At 49.8% G+C, this 22,974-nt stretch overlaps 2 protein-coding genes across 8 annotated transcripts in view; both read right to left on the bottom strand.

The window, feature by feature from the left end:
* The window catches only part of RFFL (ring finger and FYVE like domain containing E3 ubiquitin protein ligase), a 67,541-nt gene extending 66,930 nt beyond the window's left edge, over nucleotides 1-611 (bottom strand). For 2 of the 6 annotated variants that reach the window (XM_027099766.1, XM_027099768.1), the window contains exon 1: nucleotides 415-608. In XM_027099766.1, coding sequence (XP_026955567.1) covers nucleotides 415-604 — 190 coding nt within the window. In that variant the 5' untranslated portion in view covers nucleotides 605-608. Of the gene's footprint in view, nucleotides 1-199; nucleotides 371-414 lie in introns of those variants that run through there. The other 4 variants (XM_027099771.1, XM_027099765.1, XM_027099774.1 and 1 more) reach the window with 4 other exon arrangements.
* A 6,647-nt stretch (nucleotides 612-7,258) lies between these two features.
* Nucleotides 7,259-22,564, bottom strand: RAD51D (RAD51 paralog D). 2 transcript variants are annotated; one of them, XM_027099752.1, is made up of 10 exons: nucleotides 22,335-22,563; nucleotides 21,972-22,033; nucleotides 21,657-21,775; nucleotides 14,845-14,926; nucleotides 14,468-14,602; nucleotides 13,886-13,981; nucleotides 10,724-10,814; nucleotides 10,529-10,599; nucleotides 7,999-8,163; nucleotides 7,259-7,826 (listed from the first exon to the last, which is right to left on the bottom strand). In XM_027099752.1, exons 1-10 carry the CDS (start codon nucleotides 22,414-22,416, stop codon nucleotides 7,743-7,745), a joined length of 987 nt encoding a protein of 328 aa, XP_026955553.1. In that variant the 5' UTR covers nucleotides 22,417-22,563; the 3' UTR covers nucleotides 7,259-7,742. The 2 variants fall into 2 exon arrangements, with proteins under 2 accessions (XP_026955553.1, XP_026955554.1); XM_027099753.1 differs by lacking the exons at nucleotides 10,529-10,599; nucleotides 10,724-10,814 and having other exon boundaries at nucleotides 22,335-22,564.
* Nucleotides 22,565-22,974: the final 410 nt, after the last annotated feature.

Genomic DNA, 22,974 nt, shown 5'->3' with positions numbered 1-22,974 from the left:
TTAAAATGCAGACGCAGGCCGCCGCGTACCTGACTCGGTTTCCTATGCTGTAAAGCGGTATCTTTCCCCCCACGAGCCAACTGAACGTGCCGATCTGTAGGGCGTTTGGAAATATTTGAGAACACACGTCTCCCGTTACTGCCCCCACAGGTGAAATGCTTCCTTTGAGGGGACTTTTAATGGGACAGGTGCGAGCTACCTTGAATGCGCAGACTTCCAGCGAGGCAGGGCGTCCCCCATCCCCTGTAGGCAGGGAGAGTCTCAGGCCGCGCCCCGCACAGAGGAGGCGCCCCCGGACAACAGCCTGGCGAGACCCGAGGCCGAGCAGCGCCCCCGACTCCGGCCTCCCCCGGGACCCCACCCCAGGCCCGGCGCTCGCGGAGCCAAGCGCCGCCGCCGCCGCCTCCTCCTCACCTGCCGCGGCCGCCTGCCCCGCCCGCACCTGAGAGGGGAGGGGTGGGGAGGGGCCGGATCCGGGCCGCGGACGCCTCAGGCAGGGGGGCTGCGGGCTGAGCCGCGCCGGCGTCTCCGGGGCTGAGGGGCACCCGGGGGCGGTCGCGACATCCTCACAGCCGGCCCCAGGAAGTAGGCCCCCCCTACCCATCCCCGGCCTCCCGGCCCGGTCGCTCCCGCCCCTCGCGCGGCCCCGCTCCCGGCGCGGCCCCGCCCCCCCTCGGGAGCGCGCCTCCGCTCCTGCCGCTCCCGAGCCACCATAGAGACGGGGGAGCCGCGCGGCGGGCTAGAGCGCGGCCGCCGCGCGCGTCCCCTGGCGGAGCCCAGCCGCGGGAGGCGGAGACCTCCGAGTCTGAGACCGGGCCAGGCGTCGGTACCCTGGTGTGAGGGCGTCCGCGGCTCCTCGTTGCCTTGGTTACCGAACTCTGCACGAGGTGCTGAAGGGTCCAGATCCGTGGTGCAGATTGGTGACACTGAGCGAGTCCCATAACATCTCAGAACTCGTTTCAAAATAAAAGTTTAAAAGTTGCCTCACTTTCATATCCCATTGTTCCTCACAACAGTGGCTCTCAGCAGGTGATGGTCCCCAAAATTACCATGAAAGAAGCCCAGGCCCACCAGAGTTCACTAGCTTATTCAAAGTCCCATAGTTAGAAAGTATTAGAAGCCAGATCTGGAGGACATCAAAACCCACGTTTGTCCCATTCACTCAATGGCACCTCCCTCTCCAGCATTTCCCAGTCTAAGCCCCCAGAGTTAGCTAGTTTCACCTTAAGAAAGTGAGGAAACTGCTAAGAGGAAGGCCCTGGTAGAATGAAGATGATTGTGTGGAGGAGCCCACCCAGCCATTCATCAGCTAGCTGTGTACCTTTCAGCTAGCTGTGTATCTTATTTCTGAAAGGTCTTTGTGACCTGTGATCAAGGCACATCATTCCCCACCCAGTCTCTTCTTCTCTTGATGTTAATTATTATCATAGAAAGTTAATAGGTCCAGAGCAAGGGATGGGGGGAGGCCCAGAGATGTCTTTTTGTAAGCTTAGTTCTTAAGCTGAGTGCTCAGTTCTGAAAGGGAGTGCACTTAAGCCACTGATTGGCCTAATAATTGGTGTCAGAATTCATGATATCCTTGTGGATTTTTTCTGGGCCCTCTGGTATATATTACAGCTAAATCATTGGAACGCTGCTAAATAATGTGCATGTCGCTAAAGCGAGGAGGGCTCAGAGCTGCATTTACCCACACTCCTCCTTTCTCCACCTTTAGTATTATCACGATCACTGTTTTTCACCTTTATCGTGCCCTTCCACAGAGGCACTCAATAATGTACCCATTGTGCAAGTAATCTGAAATCCTTTTCCACAAGCAATAGTATTTAGTACTAATAAAACACTAGTTTGTCTACCAAGTGACGTATTTATAGGAGCTGTTTACGTTGATGTATTTTTATTATTTCTACTCATTTGCTAAGTACTTTCCAATACATATTTATGAAGCACATGCCTTTCCCCAAACAGCAGTGAAAAAATAAATCATATTATTTCTTTTATTAGTAGCAGCGTGGCTTGTAAGTCCTAGAGCCCTGATTTTTGTTACTTTTGGCAAGAGCATGAAAAATTAATGGTGACTGAGTACCTACTATGTGTCAGACTCTGTGAAAGGCACTTTACATAAATTATCTGTTTAATTCCCCTGAGGCATATATTTTACCAATAAGGAAAAGGTAATTCCCCTGCAACATACATTTTACCAACAAGACAAAGACATTACCTTGTCCAAGTAATTCAGCCAGAAAGGACCCATCAGGGCTTTGAACCTAGATTTTCCCGATTCCAAAATCCCAAATCATCATTCTACTTCACCAGCTCTTAAATTCTCCGGACCTAATAAATTTTGCAAAATATAAAGTATTCCTTTCGGAGAGAGGTTGTATAGGTTAACCCAGAATGGAACAGGAAGTGATAAACGGACACAGGGTGCTAACCCCAATTTTTCTATCGGAGGTTATTCTCTGAGGGAATTATTCCCTAAGAAATCAGTGGTAGGGTGTTTCAATACATGGCTGGGGAAGTATTTGGTGTTTTACATAAGCTATATGACCCTAAAGCAATTCTATGCAATAGGTATTATTTTCCCCATTTCCCAGTGGCTGAAACTAAGGCTTAAAGAAGCTAATTCATCCAATGACATACAGTAAGTGTCAGAGCTAAGACCAAGTTAGATGAGATGAAAATCTTGCTCCTTGACTTTGTACACTTTTCAGCATACGCCCATTGTCTTCTGGAAAAACCCAGGCTCATATTGAGACTATTACAGCCAGAAACTAAAGAGGCAGCAAAGAGCTAGGATTGAAAGCCTACTCATGGATTCAAGCTTGTGCAGCAGCTGAAGTGCACTTGTACAGCTCTGGGATGCATGGACCTTCCACTGGCTGGGAGAGAGAATTCTACACATGTCAAATGGAATGGCCAGTACCTGGCCTCCCTCTCCAGGATAGATAGGAAACACACTGAGGTCCTTACCTTCATAAAAGGTAACTACAGGGAACCTACAGCATCTTACTTAATGATAAAATACTGGAAACAGGGCTTCCCTGGTGGCACAGTGGTTGAGAGTCCGCCTGCCGATACAGGGGGCACGGGTTCGTGTCCCGGTCCGGGAAGATCCCACATGCCGCAGAGCAGCTGGGCCCGTGAACCATGGCCGCTGAGCCTGCGCGTCCGGAGCCTGTGCTCCGCAACGGGAGAGGCCGCAGCAGTGAGAGGCCCGCGTACCGCAAAAAAAAAAAAAAAAAAAAAATAAAAATATATATATATATATATATATATATATATATACTGGAAACAGCTCACTAAAATCAGGAACAAGACAAGGAGGATGGCTATTGTTGCTTCTATTCAACTTAGCACCGGAAGTTACTCTAGCCAGTGAAATAAGAGAGGAAAACATGAGAGAAACATCTTTTTGAGGGTAAGCTTGGATGAATAATCTACCTAGCTCTAATTTAAGCTCCAAGCATCACAGAGCCTTCTCCAATGCCCATCCCCAGCAACTGGACAGTTTTAACTCTCCCCAGTGCAACTCCATGCCAGAGCACAGTAAAACCTAGTTGGGATGTGCATCTAAATCCCTTACCTCCTGGGACATCCCCCCCACCCCACCCCGGTCCAGTGGTTAAGACTCCGCACTTCCCCTGCAGGGGGACGCAGGTTTGATCCCTGGTCGGGGAACTAAGATGTTGCATGCCGTGCCAAAAAATAAAATAAAATAAATCACTTACCTCCTGCTGGCTCCCATCTCAGGCACACATAGACCCTGTTGTTTTTGATTCAGCTTTATTTTCCCCCAAACCTCGGTTCACCTTATTACCAACAATATCTCCCTTCTTTGAGTGTTTGTCATTCTCTCCTAACTTCCCTACGGGAAATCGGAAAGAGCTGAGAAAGTAGATCTCTGATCCAGCTTTTACGGTGAACAAAGATAAAAAGAGGTTGGGATGGGTAGCCTTGGTTGCTATCGGGGCAAAATACAAAGAGAAATTTAATTGAAACATTCACATAGTCACAGCCGAAGGCAGCATAAGGATGGAAAGAAGTAGGGTTTGGAATCAGACAGATTCAAGTTTGCATTCTGGTGCTGCTCACTTATTAGCTTTATGTCCATAACCTCACTGAACTCCCATTTACTGTCTGGAAGATGGAAGGCTTTCTGAAGGTCTAAACGAGATGGGGACAAAGGGCCTAAGCACATGTGAGCCTTGATACACTTGCCTCCTGGACTTTGGCAGATACTAGTGGTTGCCCACCCAACGTCCAACTCCTCCACACACACTCCCTCCTTTCTAGTAGCATCCCCATTTTCTTTTTTTTTTTAAATAAATTTATTCATTTTTATTTTTGGCTGCGTTGGGTCTTCATTGCTGTGCGCAGGCTTTCTCTAGCTGCAGCAAGCAGGGGCTACTCTTCGTTGCGGTGAGCAGGCTTCTCACTGCGGTGGCTTCTCTTGTCACGGAGCACGGGCTCTAGGCGCACAGGCTCAGTAGTTGTGGCTCGTGGGCCCTAGAGCACAGGCTCAGTCGTTGTGGTGCACAGGCTTTGTTGCTCAGCGGCATGTGGGATCTTCCCGGACCAGGGCTTGAACCCGTGTCCCCTGCATTGGCAGGCGGATTCTTAACCACTGTGTCATCAGGGAAGCCCAGAATGACTGCTTTGATGAGAACGAGCTTAAAGACAAAACCAACACAAAAGGAGAGCAGAGCAGAAATATGGAAAGGGCCTACGCCACTTGATGAGCTGCCAAATGAGCCAACCTTGGACGTCGTGTTACTAGAGATAACAAATGTTATTGTTTAAGCCTCTTTCAGCCAGGTTTCATTACTTGCAGTGGACAGCAGCCACAGTGATACATGGACCTTGAGCCTGAGAGTCTTTGGGAGTTCACGTGCCTAACAAAAGCCATGAAGTGCTAGCACATACATAGTAGGGACTCAACATCAACGTTGTGTAATATCAGACCAACGACATTCAACAGTCCTCTGTAGAAGGATATGTAAAAAGACACTCTGGGGGGACCTCAATGACTAGATCATATGAAAAACATTCCTGCGTTTCTCCTCTGCCATCTTTAAAATGCTTTAAACCCCACCCATTTGTATATCTAACAATTACCGAGCTCCCATACTGTGGAAAGAGCAAAAGAAAAATGAACGTGGGAGCCCTTCAAGGGGATCTTGGGCTCATGGGCAGACAATAAGACAAGTCTGAGTGGTACAGGAGGATTGTGATGTCTATCTAGACCCCAGCTGAGGCATAAAAAAGGGAGGATGTCTGGGTGGGTGTACACCGACGCAGTCAGGGCTGGGCGGAGGCAGACACGTAAGCAAAGGGAGCAAAAGGCACATGGGCAGGAGGGCCAGCCTGGCCCCAGGCCTGTTAGGGGAGCCTCGCAGGGTGGCTGGCCTGGAGCGGAGTGTGTGGGCTCAGCGTGAGGATGAGGTGAAGCCCCCGTCTGAGAGCAAGGCCAAGGAGGAAGCGAGCTGTGAGGGGCAAAGTCCTGCAGAAATGTCACGGGGTGGTCTGCAGCAGCAATGAATGGAGCGCCTTCCTGTGGCCAGAGAGGCTACCTCGGTGAGGCTCTGTGGCTGGAAGAAGTCCCCACTGAGGACAGAACTGTGCCGATTGGAAACTAAAGGCAACATGGACACAGAGTCCTGGCTGAGGAATCGAGAGTCCTGGGTTCCAGCCCCTGTTCTGCCACTGGGACTGTCATTTCTCCTCTTTGGGCCTCAGTTTCCTTCTCTGTTAAATGACAAGATGGGGCCTATGATCTTTACAGCCCTCTCAAACCACACTATTGTAGGGTCCTGAGTCAAGGACCAAGCACGCAACACCATATATGGGACATATGGAAGATCTGCCTGGGGCAGAGGTGGTAACCAGCCTCCACCTTGAACGCCAGTTCCAACTGACTGCTTGTGGATACCTGGAGTGCTGTGTGGAGAAAAACTAAAACTGCAAAGGACTCTGAGCTCTGCCAAAAAGAATGCTTGATTGATTGGTGATGTCTGCGTGGGCTCAGGATGCCCAAATGGTACAAGTGACAGGGAGGTGCCAGTCCCAGCTTAACGTTTTGTTTCCTACTACGGTTGCAATTATGCGCCAAACGCTCCTGGTGTAAGGATGCTGAAGATTCGTTTCTCCTGGGAGCCTGTGAAAGCAGCAGCGCCAGGGTTCCTCCTCCAGTCTGCAGCTTACCAAGCCTGTCCTTACTCAGGCAGATACCCTCGGGCTGGGCTGCCACTTGTTCCCAGTCCTCCAGGCTTCTTGCTTTTATCCCTGCTGTGTTCATCACCTCTAAATGTCTTGTCTTCGGCCTGTAACTCTGACCTCTCTTCCTGCAGCCAAGCAACTAATTAATTACATGACAGGCTCTCAAACTGAGAAAGGCAACCTTCCTTTAAAAATTGTGGTCAGTGGGGCTTCCCTGGTGGCGCAGTGGTTCAGAGTCCGCCTGCCGATGCCGGGGACACGGGTTTGTGCCCTGGTCTGGGAAGATCCCACATGCCGCAGAGAGGCTAGGCCTGTGAGCCATGGCCACTGAGCCTGCGCGTCCCGAGCCTGTGCTCTGCAACGGGAGAGGCCACAACAGTGAGAGGCCCACGTACCGCAAAAAAAAAAAAAAAAAAATTGTGGTCAGTGAACAATCCTGATCATTTCTCTCCTTTGTCTTTTATTTCCTCTTCCCTGGTGTCCTCCTCCCCGCCCAGCCAGAGTTATAGCTTGAAGAGGGATGGCCACAGTGCCCATAACAGACAGGGGGGTTATTTCATACACTAGGGCACTAGGCTGTGGTACAGCTGGCAGGAAGAGAGGGGTAATTATATTGCATGTTGGAGCCACTGGCAATGAATTTCTACATAAAGGACTAGATTTACCATGTATTATTTATGCCAGCATCAATTTTCCCAGCTGGCTCTACTTACTGTGCAAATTCTCCTCTGTCTGTTTATGGGCAAGGCCATGGTTCAGCACCTCTGGTTACTCGACACTATGGAGGGGCCCCACAGGGCACCACGCACGTTAAACAAGTGGCTGGATTCACGGGGACCAGGTCACATCTTCCCTTCCTGTTAAATTATATTCCTGGGACTGCAGTGAGCTCCCGGTCTCACCTGGTCATGGTGATGCATGCAGGTTTGTGAAACCAAATGGGCAAGAGGGAAAGAGGAATAACCATTCTTTGAGGCCTCACTAGGGGAAACTGAAAAACCACCTTCTGGGGGGAAAATGGATGGCTCTGGGGCTCAGAGAATTTCCTTTGTATGTTTTTAATATCAGGACCTAGATAAAGAAGAGTTTTGCACTTACAAGGTTAATTCCACCCGGTAACTCAAAGAGAGAGTTAAAAGAAAGGGAGCCCCATCTTACAGATGGAAAAACAAAAAGAAGAAGAAGGGAAGCAAAGTCAAGCTAGAGGCCTCAGACTCGGTCACTGTGTTAGGATGGAGTGCAGTACGGCGATGCACAGGGTTATCTGTCCAGGCACCAGCATGCCTCTTCAGAGATGCCCAAGACACTGAACTCGACACCTGCTGGAAACATACGTGGTAGACACAAGGGAGGAAAACCTGGTACCGGCATGAATTTCTGGGTCCTTCCACAGTAGCATCCTCTCTAGCCAGTAACACTGTGTTTCCAGAGAGAGGAGCTAAGGACTAAGATGTCTGCCCAGCCCAAGAGCTTCTATGCAGCCACCATTTCCCATGGTGGGAGGGTTTGTCCCAATCAACAGCAAGTCACATGTGATCTCCCTGTAATGTTGGGCTCTGCACTGGAGTCCCCCAGGTCCCAATGTCCACCATCTCCTGGAAACCTGTTGGCTGGAACAAGACAGGAGGGGAAGGTGAGTTTTTCAGTTGAGCAGCCCAAGTGGGTAGCCTCTTTGGCTGCTGGGTCTCAGTATCCAGAAGTTCCTCGATGAGGAACTATCTGTGGGCACAGAAGCCACCCTCAAGGGCCCAGATTCCTGGCTTTCCCCTGGGGTTGGCTCACCAGACGGGGAGATTTGGTCAGACATGCCATGCGCCAGCTGCCTGATGCTCCTGCACCTTGGCCGGTGTCCAGGAGAAGCCGGGTGCTGGGCACAAAGCTCCAGGAGCGTCCCAGGGCAGGTTTGAGCTGCCCGCTGTCCCTGTCTCGGGTCATGTGATTGGTCACCTGCGGCAAAAAGAATCAAAGGCTTATAGATCTGTAATGCTGGTACAGACGACATCTGCTCCTATGGCTTCATTTTATAGATGGGAAAGCTGAGGCCTAGTACAAGGAAACAACTTCCCCAAGCTTCCATAATTTATCAACGGTCTGGAATCAGAACCCTGGACTCCTGACTTGTGCAGAGCTCTTGCCACTAAACCACAACGTTCCAGGCTTGATTCCAATAAAAGGTAACGGGGCATGTGTCTGGGAAAAGCAGTGCTGTCCGCTTAGGCCCACTACAACCCCAACGCAGCAATCGGGCATCCTGAGACCACGTGCACCCACCCCTTTGTGTCAGGGTGTGCATCTGTGTGTATACGTGGGAGGGGTTTTGGAAGGCCGGTCAGCTCTACTCTGCCCAGGCTAGTCTCAGGTAAGCAACGCCAACCTCAGTGCATCCTCTTGACGTTAACCCCTGCTCCCCACCCCACCCCTGGGCAGAGGTGTGGCTTGTTCATCATTGAATCCCTGCTGCCTAAGCCAGAGCCTGGCACACAGCAGGTGCTCACATACATCCTACAGTCTGGAGAGGGAGGCCTTGGGACGCAGTATAAGAACAGAAGAAGGGACTTCCCTGGCGGCGCAGCGGTTAGGAATCCGCCTGCCAATGCAGGGGGACATGGGTTCACTCCCTGGTCCGGGAAGATCCCACATGCCGTGGAGCAACTAAGCCCAAGCGCCACAACTACTGAGCCTGCGCTCTAGGGCCCATAGGCCACAACTACTGAGCCTGCGTGCTGCAACTACTGAAGCCCACGTGCCTAGAGCCCATGCTCCACAGCAAGAGAAGCCCACACACCACATAAAAGAGCAGCCCCTGCTTGCTGCAACTAGAGAAAGCTCATGTGCAGGAACCAAGACCCAACACAGCCAAAAAAAAAAGAACAAAAGAATAGAAGAACAAAGCCCCTTATGCTGCTGGTAGGTGCACAAAAACTATAACCTTCCCGGCAACTTGGCAATGTCATATGTAGACATTTAAAAATATGTTTGTCCCTGACTCACTGATTATACTTTTAGGAGTCTGAGGAAATATGAGATATGTAAAGCGATTTAGGTATAAGGATGTTCACTGTAGTGTTTTTTCTGTTTTTTTTGTTTTAGATTTCAAAATTTCAACTGAATTTAATCTGCCTAACTCATAGCAAGGTGACTACTTCAGGAGGAGTGATCATTTCAAGGATATTTCTCTCCATTCCAGGTTCACTGTAGTTTTAGTTAAAATAGAGTAGGGACTTCTTGGTGGTCCAGTGGTTAAGACTCTGCCCTTCCACTACAGGGGGTACAGGTTCGATTCCTGGTCAAGGAACTAAGATCCCACATGCCTCGAAGCACAGCCCAATAAATAAATAAATAAAATAAGATGGTGTAGTATAGTTGGCCCTTTGTATCTGCGGGTTCTGCATCCACAGATTCAACCAACTACAGCTCAAATCCACAGTTGGTTGAATCCACGGATGCAGAACCCACGGATAGGGAAGGCAAACTGTATTTACTGCCTGGTCCTTTAGAGGAAAGGTTTCCTCACCCCTGTAACATAGGTATTAAACAAAATAATACATAGCTGCTAAAACTGGCATTCTTAAAGAATCTATTAAAAGACATGGGAAATGGTGGTGTGTGTGTTTTTTTTTTTTAACAAGATTACAGTTTAGTTGGAAAGTTGGTTAAAAGTATATGTATATATATGCAGAGAAAAAAGATTCTACGGAGGTATATAAAAATATTAATATGGTTTCTGTGGATGTGGAGATCGATTACAAATTTGACTCATATTTAACTATTTTTTACCCTCTTTCATGAGAAGCATGCAGACTTTTAAAAACCTACTCCATAAGCAGAAAAAGTTACTTTAAAAGCCAAAAGATCCCTTTCTATGAAGCTCTGGAAAAGGCAAAACTATTGGGACAGAAACCAGATCAGTGGTTGTCTGGGGCCGGAGGATCTTTCTGGGGTGACAGAAATATTCTGTATCTTGATTGCGGTGGGGTAACAAGGCTGGAGATGACTGTATCAAACTTCAAACAAGGAGAAGGTTACTCTGTATGAATTATACCTCAATAAAACTGACTTAAAGAAAGTAAAAAGAAAAACAAGACTGTCCCTGATCCCTTGGCTATTTAAGGTCCGATCCCCTCCCAGTCTGGTGCTCTAGATGACCCAGGGAAGTTGGGCTATGGTCCTTTCCCAAAGGGCCACTTTGGGGGTTCAGAAGCTGCTCTTTAAGGGAAATAAAGAACTGTAACTAGAAAGAATATCTCCCCACTTGGTGAAGCCCAGGGACCAGAGGTAAGGCAAGGATGGCTAGCCAAGTCCACTTCCTCACCACCAGTGCCACGCTGAGGTCCCGGGCCAGAGTCTTCAGCTCTCGGGCCAGCTGCATCATCAAGGCCAAGCCTGGGGAAGAAAAAGCAGAGAGGGTGGGCAGCAGGGCATCGGGGACCAGGCTGGCCGGAGACAGGACTCCAGAACCGGGAGGCAAGATCAAGACCCCAACCCTGGGCTCTGCCACACCACTCACCTTCCCTCTGCTGACCACCCAGAAGTGGGGCGACCACCGCAGTGACCGAGTCCACAACCACCACCTTCAGAGTCCCTGAAGAACTGCTCACCTGTGGGGTTGATGGGAAGGAGGCGCCATGAACCAGGTGGCCTCTAGGGGGCGACCACTACCAGATAAGTCTGCTCCTCTTCCAGAAACTGGTAAGAAATAACCTCCCCCACCCCAAATACAGCTGGGCATGTATGATGGAATTTCAGAAATGTCTTTTTTTTCCCACCCCCATTTGTATGTATAACAGATTTTACTGAAGAATTGGGTGGAAAGAGAGAGTTTAAATCACAGCACATCACAGATACCCTAAAATAATTAAATTTGAGAAATCCCTGCTCAGATCCTGTGGTCCCCTGGTCAGGAATTTTCTTAGTAGAATCTTTCTCCTTGTGGCCAGTCCCCCATCATCTTGTCAGGCTCTCTTTTCCTTCTCCTGCTTACGCCCCAAGTTCCTAACTTCCTTTGCTGAAGAGGTCAGCCTTCTCTTTACTTCAGTCTCTTTCCAGATTGTGCCTCTAGGGCCTAATCTTCCATATCTAAAAAGGTTCCTGGGGCTTCCTTCACGGCGCAGGGGTTAGGAATCTGCCTGCTGATGCAGGGGACATGGGTTTGAGCCCTGGTCCGGAAAAATCCCACATGCCGCAGAGCAAATAAGCCCGTGTGCCACAACTACTGAGCCTGCGAGCCACAACTACTGAGACCACGTGCCACAACTACTGAAGCCCACGTGCCTAGAGCCCGTTCTCCATGACAAGAGAAGCCACCGCAATGAGAAGCCTGTGCACCTGAATGCACATGAAGAGTAGCCCCCTCTCACCACAACTAGAGAAAGCCCATGCACAGAAACAAAGACCCAACACAGCCAAAAAAAAAAAAAGTTTCCAAATATAGACTATATAGACAGCCACCTGCTAAAACCAGGAAACTAGGAAACATCCTCCTAGTTTCTTGGACCTAAAATGTTTCTTGTCCTTGAAGCTTCCCTTCTCTTCTCCCTTATTCCTTATATCGAACCCATTTGCCAATTCTGTTTCCATAACTGGTTTTTTTCATCTCATGTTGGCCAAGTCCTGGATATTCAGCTTATCTTGTCTGTCTTTTGCATGTCTCCCCCTTCACATCCCAGTTATTGACTCTTGGCCAGTCACTGGCTGTCTAAGGGACGCTGGCAGAAAAGAGAGAGATCAGCTTAGCCCTTCCTTACTCTCTGGGAGAGCAGGTTGAAATCTCTGGCCAAAATGGGACAATAAGCCGTTTGCCGCTTTTAACAATGGGGCTATCAGGTATCTGTGGCAGACAGACCTCACGATCCCCACCTCTAGGTGTTTGAGTCCTCTATGATCCCTTCCCCTTGACCCTGGGGGAGTCCCATGACTTGCTTTCTTACTAGTCAAATGTCAAAGGTGTTAGGATGTCACTCTTTTTTTGGCCGCACTGCGTGGCTTGTGGGATCTTAGTCCCCGACCAGGGATTGAACCCAGGCCCTTGGAAGTGAAAGTGCAAAGTCCTAACCACTGGACCGTCAGGGAATTCCCTGGATGTCACTCTCTTGATTAGGCTACATTATACGGCAAAGGGAATGGGCTGCCACCCCATGATTACATTATGTTATGTAAGATGGCATGTTGCGTTTTGCTCTTACTCTTGTGGCTTCTGCCAGCAACCAGCTGCCAGCAAGGAACTGAAGCTTCTAGGAAATGAATTCTGCCAAAAACCTGAATGAACTTGTAAGTGGTTCTTCCCCAGTTGAGCCTCCAGATAAGAACACAGCCCAGCTGCCACCTTGATCACGGCCTAAAGAGACCCTAAGTAGGGGACCAGGCTAAGCTGTGCCCAGACTCCTGACCTACAGAAACTGTGAGGCAATAAATATGTGTTGTTTTAAGTCACTAAGTTTGTAGTAACTTGCTGTGCAATAATAGAAATATATACCAGCTAATGGCCCTACAGTAAAAAATATCGTCTTTTGACCTGAGAATTGAGAGATTTGGGTTATAAGCTTTGTTCTTATCCTAAATATGCAGTGACTTTGGGCAACTGACTGAATGTCTCTGGCCGTCACTCTCCTCATCTCTAGAAACAAGAGGGTTGGATTAGGTCAGAACTACATGACTTCATGTCTCAACACATGGGGGTGTCATAGCCTGCTACGATTCCTATGACAAGTATTTGTTCAACTATTGTATGTTCTAAAGTTTGTAAAAATGCTTTACTTTATATACAACCCTGGGTATGCCCATGGGAACATGTTATGCTTTGGGGTGAGAGATAAAGTTTAAGATGAATTAAACTATCCTCTGTAAGGTGTCTCCCAAATCTAAGAGTGTATAAATCAGTGCACCAAATCCTGTCTAAGCACCTATCAGGTGTAGCAGGGTACCAACCCGAATGCCATTCCAAACCCCTCTTCCTTGTTAACAGGACTCTGAATGTGTTCAAGTACTGGGAAGAAATCTCCTGACATCAGGGAAGGTGGGCCCAACCCCTGGTCTAGGACAAACACATAGCTCAGTTTTGGTCAATTAGATGTAATGGGAACAGGGAAGCATACTGGGGGGTTCCAGAGGAAGATTTCTCTTCCCTTATAAAAGGGAAGAGGTACAGAAAAGAGGCATCTATCTCTCACTGACCTGAATATGGATGTAATATGGATGTGTGAAGACATGATGCTTTGAGCCATAGCAGCCACTTTGCAATCATGAGGGGGAAGAGCAAGAGAACCAGGCACACCAACCTACAGCCCTGACATTATGGACTTGCCAACCTCCAGACTCATGTGAGATAATTAAAAGTCCTCAAGGTTCAAGTGTCTGTCAGATAGATTCTACTACTTGCCTCTGAAAGTAATCTTAACGGATCCGGCGTTGGAATGCAGAGATGAATATGACATGATCCTTGCACTCAAGGAAGGGGCTTACGGTTTACTGGGGAAGATGGGCATGTAAACGAGGAGGCACTCAGGAATGAACTAAGCATCCAGAAATCCCATCCTGGGAGCGGCAGACACAGCTAGAGTCACCAGATTGCACATCTGCGTTTCCAAGCAGAGTCCGTAGTAGGACACCTGCCCACATGCAGACAGCACTGGCCAGCTGGGGGGAGCAGGGAGGGACGGAAGAGCAGGCTCACCTGCTGGGACACAGCGCCTCGCAGGTCCTGCAGCACATCCAACATCTGGAAGATGTCAAACGCACGCACCACCTGGATCCTCTGGAGAGCTCCCGCCTGAAGAGGTAGGAGATAGAAGGGAGAGCTTTGGAGAAGAGGAGCAGGGGGTCGCACAAGATGAAGAGGGATTTTGAGGCTGAGCAGGAAGAGGCACTTAGACAGAAGGACTCAGGTCCAGGATGGCAAATGGGCTTTGTATGATGGGCCAGTTCTCACCAAGGTGGCTGCCTGGTGCTGAGCTGCAAAGCCAAGTCAGAGCTCCGTGGGAAGGAGGGATAGGACTGATTAGTGTGTCTTCTGTGGGCAAGAAATGGGAGAGAAACACAGATACTGGGTGTATGGCAGCCCTGAGTTAGGGTATGGCAGGGGTGGGATGATGTCATAATGGGGAGGCTTGCAGAACAGAAAGTATTAGTAGAACAGCAAGTTTCAAAGCCAGAAGTATCTATTCACACAAATGACCAAAATTCTTGCCACATTGGATAACGGGGTCTTACTTACAGTGTCGGAACCTCAAAGGAACCCAACCCTCCTGCTCTTTACCTGCTCCTCCTCCTCTGGGGTTCTGGCCTGAAGTAGCTGGAGAATGCGGGAAGCTGTGAGCCCTCCAGTGGAATCGATGTATAGGACGTTCTGCTGCAGGCCATGGGCCACGTTTGCAGCCACACGAAGACATACCTGAGTAGAGATGGGGCACTGGGTGAACTTGAGCCCTCAAGGAGGGCCCAGCATGGGTGCTCCCACCAAATCTTGTCCAGATCCCAGAGACACAAATGGGCCCAGTCCAAGCCCCACTCCTCACCACCTATCTTCTCTCTTCTAATCTCTGAATCACAAGCACACTGGCAGAAACTTCCTCAGGGATCCTGGGCTATGCACCCACCTCCCCCAACCGTCCTGGCTGCTGGACGCACGTGTACCTGGGTTTTGCCGCTACCTGGGCCTCCTACGATTTCAGTCACTTCTCCAGTATAGAGACCAGCGTCCAGCAGTTTGTCCAGGCTGATGGCAGAAGAGGAGGCAAGAGAATCAACTGAGGGGATTCGAGGGAAGGGAGGGGAGTAGGAACCAGGAAAAAAAGCAAGACATCCCTTCCAGGCACTGTTCTGTCCAGAGACACTCTAACATCTCTGGCCAGGAGGCTTCTCCTGGTAGTTTCCTTTGGGGAAAGCTGGCACGGCTAAATGTTCCTCCTCTGGCCCCTCATCCTTTCACTCTCAGCTTATAGATCACTCTGGGTGATCACTTCTCCACAGAGGTCTCTTTGCCACCCCATCCAATGGTCCTCTCATTCTCCATCTCAGCCCCTTCTGGGTTTCCTTGATAGCATTTCCCATAATTTGTCATTTTCTAAAACTTTGAAATAATTATAGATTCACAGGAAGTTGCAAAAAACAATGTACAGGGAGGTCCCATGTACCCTTTACCTAGTTTCCCCTAATGGTAGCATCTTTCACTATAAGATGTATTGTACTACACTATAACATTGCAAATTGACACTGGTGCAATCCACAGAGCTTATTCAGATTCACCACCATTATTTCCGTGTGTGTCTGTGTGTATAAGTCTATGCCATTTCATCACATGCATGGGTTTATGTAACCACCACAATCAAGATACAGAACATTTCCATTGCTGCAAGGCTCCCTTGTGCCACCCTTTTATAGCCACTCCCCTTCCATCCAACCCTAATCCCTAGCCCCTGGCAACCGATTAATCTGTTCTCCATCTCTATTGTTATGTTATTTCAAGAATATTATGTACACAGAATCACACAATATGTAACCTTTGTGATTGGCTTTTCTCACTCAGCATCATTCCCTTGAGATCCAAGTTGTCACATGTGTTGATAGTTTGTTCTTTTTTACTGCAGAGTAGTATTCCATGGTATGGATGGACCAAGTTTGTTTAACCATTCACCTATTGAAGGACATTTTAGCTGTTTCCAGTTGGAGGAAATTATAAATAAAACGGCTATGAACATTTGAAAACAGGTTTTTCTGTAAACCTAAGTTTTTATTTCTCTGGAATAGATGCCCCAGAATACAACTGTTGGGTTGTACAGTAAGTGCATATTAATTTCACAAGAAACTACTAACTTGTTTTCCAGAGTGCCTATGCTATTTTACTTTCCCACCAGCAATGTATGAGGTAATCCAGTTTCTCCACACCCTACTAGCATTTGGAGTTATCACCATTCTTTTTTTGTGTGTGTGTGGTACGCGGGCCTCTCACTGTTGTGGCCTCTCCCGTTGCGGAGCACAGGCTCCGGACGCGCAGGCTCAGAGGCCATGGCTCACAGGCCCAGCCGCTTCGCGGCATGTGGGATCTTCCCGGACTGGGGCACGATACTGTGTACCCTGCATCGGCAGGCGGACTCTCAACCACTGCACCATCAGGGAAGCCCTATTTTCCCCATTCTATCGCTTGTCTTTTCATCCTCTTGCAGAGCAAAAGTTTTTGGCCCAGAGCACCCTGGGGCAAGGACTGGGCCTTGTTCACCCCAGAACTGGCACAGTGGCTGAAACACAGGAGATGCACAATAAATGTTTCCAGAGAAATGAGTGATAGAAGGTTTCTATGTTATCAACACTCTGGCTGTGGAAGCCTTGAGATAAATTCAAGTCATGGCCAATCCTAATCCAGTTTCTGTCCCTAAACCACCAGGAAACAGGTCACTACCCACACCCCATATCCTGCCCAACCGAGAGAGCAGACAGCAGAAGCAAGAAGAACTACAATCCTGCAGCCTGTGGAACAAAAACCACATTCACAGAAAGATAGACAAGATGAAAAGGCAGAGGGCTATGTACCAGATGAAGAAACAAGATAAAACCTCAGAAAAACAATTAAATGAAGTGGAGATAGGCAACCTTCCAGAAAAAGAATTCAGAATAATGACAGTGAAGATGATCCAGGACCTCGGAAAAAGAATGGAGGCAAAGATCGAGAAGATGCAAGAAATGTTTAACAAAGACCTAGAAGAATTAAAGAACAAACAAACAGATGAACAATACAATAACTGAAATGAAAACTACACTAGAAGGAATCAATAGCAGAATAACTGAGGCAGAAGAACAGATAAGTGACCTGAAAGACAGAATGGTGGAATTCACTGCTGCGGAACAGACTAAAGAAAAAAGAATGAAAAGAAATGAAGACAGCCTAAGAGACATCTGGGAAAACATTAAACGCAACAACATTCGCATTATAGGGGTCCCAGAAGGAGAAGAGAGAGAGAAAGGACCCGAGAAAATATCTGAAGAGATTATAGTCGAAAACTTTCCTAACATGGGAAAGGAAATAGCCACCCAAGTCCAGGAAGCGCAGCGAGTCCCATACAGGATAAACCCAAGGAGAAACACGCTGAGACATATCGTAATCAAATTGGCAAAAATTAAAGACAAAGAAAAATTATTGAAAGCAGCAAGGGAAAAACAACATATCCTGCCCAACCTATGGGCTGAAATTTCACCTCCTTCTCATCACAGCCTACACTAACACCTCCATGTCCCGGCCACGTGCAACCCTGTCCCAACCCTGTAATCACCCATGGGCTCCAGCCCTTTGTGATGGTCCTTGAAGACCTCCCATGACCCCTCTGTATACGCCAAGCAGCACTTAAGCACCCCATCTCTTTCAATTCCAAGGCTCCCATGATTATAACCACAGGGCCCTGCTGGTCAAAACGCTCTGGTTACCATTCCGGCCCTGCAGCTTCTTGGGATAACTGTGCTCACCTTGTCTCTGTGTAATAAGCACCTTGTTAAAGAGCATCCAGCCTCTGCCACTGCTGGATCCCGTTCCTCCCACTGAGATCAGAGAACCCCCAGTCCCATTATAGCAGTGGTTCTCCCAGAGTGGTCCCCAGACCTGCAGCATCAGCATCACCTGGGAATTGATTAGAAATGCAAATTCTCAGGCCCCACCCCAGACCTACTGAATCAGAAACTCTTAGGGCGAGGACCACATCTGAGTCTCAACAAGGATACATGTTGAAATCTGAACACCATTAGGCTGGACTAGTGTTTCCCAGTCCTGCCTGCATGTTAAAATAACCACAGGAGTTTTAAAAAAAGAGACCTGTATCAGTGATTCCCAAACTTGTCTGCACACTGGAGTCACCTGGGAACTTCAAAAAACACTGATGCTTGTGTTCCAGCCCCGGAGAATGTGATTCAATTGGTGTGTGTGTTTAGGGGCGCAGAATAGGGCTTTGGAATTAAAAAAAAAATTCCCAGGTAATTCTACCGGGCAGAAAAGTTTGGGAACCACTGGCCTAGAGCAATGAAGTCAGAATTTCTAAAGGTGAGACCCAGGCATGAATATTTCTTAAGCTTCCCAAATGATTCTAACATGCAGCCTGGGTGAAACCACTGGTCTTAACTCTCCAGTCAAGAATCAACCCTGGGACTTCCCTGGTGGTGCAGTGGTTGAGAATCCGCCTGCCAATGCAGGGGACACGGGTTCGAGCCCTGGTCCGGGAAGATCCTACATGCCGCGGAGCAACCAAGCCTGTGTACCACAACTACTGAGCCTGTGCTCTAGAGCCTGCGAGCCACAACTACTGAGCCCACGTGCCACAACTACTGAAGCCTGCGCGCCTAGAGCCTGTGCTTTGCAACAAGAGAAGCCACCGCAATGAGAAGCCTGCACACTGCAATGAAGAGTAGCCCCTGCTCGCCGCTACTAGAGAAAGCCCATGCGCAGCAACGAAGACCCAATGCAGCCACAAATAAATAAATAAATAAATTTATAAAAAAAAAAAAAAAAAGAATCAACCTCATTCTTGGCTGTGAGGATCAGTCTCCATAAGGAATTCCCAGATCCACCTCCCAGCAGACTTCTCACCTGTTTCCATTCCATGTCTCCTGATGGACCTCCCTACCAATCATCTCTGCTCATCAACATGGACAGACCACCCCTCTTCCTCCGCCTGCCTTGTGGAGCAGAAGTACAACTGGGTCTTACCACATGTTTTGAACACAAATGATTTCTGGGATTTATCCTCCACCTTTCCCTCTGAACTGGCTTTTAGTCATTCTTTCAGCCATTCATTCAAACATCGCCTGTATGTGTCACATTTCCTGAAGGCCTTTTTCTAAAACGAGGAAGAGGCAGAGATGAACAAGACACAGCTCTGGCCTTCAGGGAACCACCCATCTCCCCAGATAGTATGGCTTCTTCCAAGGCACGCTACATGCTTTCTTGCCCTCGTAAAGATCCACGGTGTCCGCCAGCATTACAAGCTGTGAGAAAGCCTACAGCAGGGAAACCTGCTTCATTTGGGTTAACCAGCATTTCCCGAGTTGTTGACTACAGAACTCCCCTCCCCTCCCGTGTTAGAGTTACATCCATCAAGGGTCCAAAGAACACTGTGAGGATGGCTAGAAACCTACTGGGTCGTCTTTGATTCTTCACATCTATATTCCCCCTGGCAGGAAGGCTTATCACATTTCTTCAGCGTGCCTCCTGCCATCCCCTGCCCTACATTGGCTCACACACCCTCCCCTGCCATATCCTCCTGGGCCTCTCTCCTGCCAGGCTCCCCAGCCCCATCCACCCTGCCCACCTCCACCCTATGCCTGTAACTCTACTTTCACAATACAGCCTCCTGCCTGGAGGAGGCAATAGGGCAGATGCGTTAGAGGTGGGTTCTTATGCTTAGGAGCCTGACAGGTGTGACGTCAAGGGTCTGGTCTGCCACTTACTAGCTGAGGTATCTTTTTTTTTTGGGGCCTCGCCATACAACTTGCAGGATCTTGGTTCCCTAACCAGGGATCAAACCTGTGCCCCCTGCAGTGGAAGTGCAGAGTCCTAACCACTGGACCCCCAGGGAATTCCCTAGCTGTGGGATCTTGAGCAAGTCACTTAACCTGAGTCCCAGTTTCTTCATCTACAGGATGATGATTTTCATTGCAACGCACTCATTGTGATTGTGAAGATAAATGAAACGACATACCTGGAGTAACGGTGCCGGAATACTCAGAGAAGGCCCATCCGTTCCTCACTGCCCAAGGCCCGCCTCCTGCATAGAGCCTTCCTGAATCTCTCTGATCTCCCCTGCAGTGACTCACCGTGGCTGCCATCTTGCCAGTTTATCACCTGACTGCTTCCTCTGTATAATGCTGGTTTTATAAGCTCCCAAAGGCCAAGGCTGCTCCTTGTTAATCACCCCCTCATTTTTCTTTTTTCTTTTTTTTTTTTTTGCCACACCATGCAGCTTGCGGGATCTTAGCTCCCCAACCAGGGATCAAACCCGGGCCCCTGGCAGTGAGAGCCAGGGAATTTCCAATCACCCCCTCCTTATGCTGCCTCCCCGCATGCTCACACCTCTCTCTTGTGTTTACCTGCCTTCTCTACCCAATGGGTTCTTAAGTGCCTCGCCTCACCCGTACCCGTATCATCTGCACTTACCTGGAACCCGTAGGCACTCGGCCAGTTCTTGATGAATGACAGAACTGAACCCCCAACCTGGGGAAAACAAGCACTGTGTTCTATGAACCTTGCCAAGAGAATGTGTTATGGAAACAGGGAGGGCCAAACCAATCCAAAGACCTTTGTGGTGGCAGAGTTCTTTATCAAATTCTGCACAAACAGGCCAAGAATGAGGTCAGACTTCCTTGTCCAGAAGCCGCCTGTTTTCTTCCAACTCTTTCTCTCTCCACACAACATGGCAGAAGATAACTACTCTCATTCCCTCCTGCTGCAGAGTACGGGGAATGAACCAAGTTCTGGATCAAGTGCCCCAGGGCTGGAGCCCCACCTCTGCCCCTTACTCCTCTTGGGCTAAACTCAAGTGGGGTTAATAATCACTAACTCGGGCTTCCCTGGTGGCACAGTGGTTAAGATTCCGCCTGCCAATGCAGGGGACACAGGTTTGAGCCCTGGTCCAGGAAGATCCCACATGCCATGCAGCAACTAAGCCCATGTGCCACAACTACTGAGCCTGCGCTCTACAACCCACGAGCCACAACTACTGAGCCCACGTGCCACAATTACTGAAGCCCGCGCGCCTAGAGCCCGTGCTCTGCAACAAGAGAAGCCACCGCAATGAGAAGCCCGCGCACCGTAACAAAGAGTAGCGCCCACTCTCCACAACTAGAGAAAGCCCACGCCCAGCAACGAAGGCCCAACACAGCCAAAAATAAATAAATTTTAAAAAAAGAAAAAAAAAATCACTAACTCACAGGGTCACTGAAGAGATTATACAACCTATTATATAACCTACTATGTGTCAGTGGCTGGTATGTAGTAGGCACTCAGTCAATGTTAGTCCTGCCATGCTCTCTCTTGCCCCATCCATAAGGGAAAGAGGGGGTAGGGGCAGAGAAGAGTTGCTCTGATCTGCTAAATAATAATGAAATACTGACATCTTGTGTTATAGGACAGTGGTTCTCAACCAGCGGTAATTTTGCCACCCTGGGGTGGGGGGGGTCATTTGGTCACAGCTGGAGACATTTTTGATTGTCAGACATGGGAAGGGAGGTGCTACCCGGCTTCTAGTGGCTAGAGGCCAGGGATGCTGCCAAACATCCTGCTGTAAGTGCAAGACAGCCCCCCCCCAAATAATTCTGCATTCCCAAAAGTTAAGAGTTGGAGAAACCCTGTTATAGCTTAAGAGAACTCGAAGTCCTGAACATCCTCACCACTGTTTGAAAAAGCCTGCTCTCCCTAGACACAAGTATCAAAAGCCCGCCTCTCACCTTTTCCCCCAAGTACCCACACAAACCTTGCAATGCCGGTGGACAGGATGGCAGTGGAGGTCTTCAGCTCCTCGTAGAGATCAGCGCCATTGAAGGGGAAAGCTGAGAACTGAGCCAGCAGCACCCGCCTCAGGGCAACCAGGGCCTGCGGAAGGGGCGGGGAAACTCAGGAGAGGGCCGGGGCGCTCCGACCCGAAGCAGCCCAGAGTACTCGGCAGTGACCCGCCAACGGAGGAGGCCCCCAGGGTCTCATACGGCCCCCTTATCAATCTCTGGGAACCCTCTGCTCAGGGATGGGCATTTAGAGACATCCAGGTTTGGAGCGGAGATTGTCAGCTCACCTTATAAGACAAGCCACATTTCTGGGCTACTTCCTCCAGGTCTGCTGAAACCAGGTCCACCACTGAAAACAAAACACGTGGGGTTGGTGGGCAGGAAGGAGGCTCGGGGGCGTCGCTCACTTGACTTTTCCTCGCCTACGTCGACTAGCTGAGCCGCAGGACCTGGCGTGGTGCCTGGCACACAGTGGGGGTTCTACCCTTCCTGGGGCGTGGCTAGCTCGCTCCCACCTTCCCGGGCTCTCAAGGAGGCTGTGGGCAGAGGAGGGGGGGAGGGGCCCCCCACTCCCGGGGGTGCCAGGGCCGGGGCCGGCCTCCGCGCTGGGCCCGGCCGCGTGGCCCGCACTGGCGCACGCCTGCGATCACCTGTCTTGATCCCGCGGCTCCGCAGAAGCTGGACCATGTCCTGGGTGAGACCCGGGCACAGTCCGGCCCGGAGCAGGCCCATGTTCCCTGGGGGCCCGGGGCCGCTCGTCCCGGGGACATCCGTGGGGCCCTTTCTGGACCAGCGCGGGAGGCGAGAAAGAGGCGGGAGGCGGAGGCGGCGCGGAGGGTGCGGAGCCTGCGGGGACGCCGGCACCCACAGTCCTCTCGCTCGGACCGCGCCGCAGCTTCCGGCTTCCAGGCTCCAGGGCCCGGCCTGCGGCGCCACCTGCTGGCCACGGGCCGGATGCGCGAGCCGGGCGGTTGGGGCGGAGACTGCGCGGGCGGCACGGAGCTGGCTCCCCTGCGCCGAGGCCACCGCGCCCAGATCTGCCACCCTGCGCCCGCATGCGTCTCTGCCTTCTACCCGATCTCGCCTCCCTGCAGACCTCCCAGGTGCAGCCTTCTGTTCTGAACACTGGGCCAGAACGTTCGATCGGACGGACCATCCCTACGCTCAGGGACGTACTTGTTAGGGAAGACAGGAAAGAGGAAATCAAATAAATCAGATAATTACCGATCATTTGATGGGTGCTAAAAAGCAGCAGAGTACAGAGAGGGCATCTGCTTCTCTATTTTCCAA

This window comes from Aethalodelphis obliquidens, unplaced genomic scaffold, assembly GCF_003676395.1.
Source record: "Aethalodelphis obliquidens isolate GAN/ISIS:26980383/991018 unplaced genomic scaffold, ASM367639v1 scaffold139, whole genome shotgun sequence".
In the NCBI taxonomy this organism is placed as follows: domain Eukaryota; kingdom Metazoa; phylum Chordata; class Mammalia; order Artiodactyla; family Delphinidae; genus Aethalodelphis; species Aethalodelphis obliquidens.
This window is presented reverse-complemented; position numbering and strand designations above follow the sequence as displayed.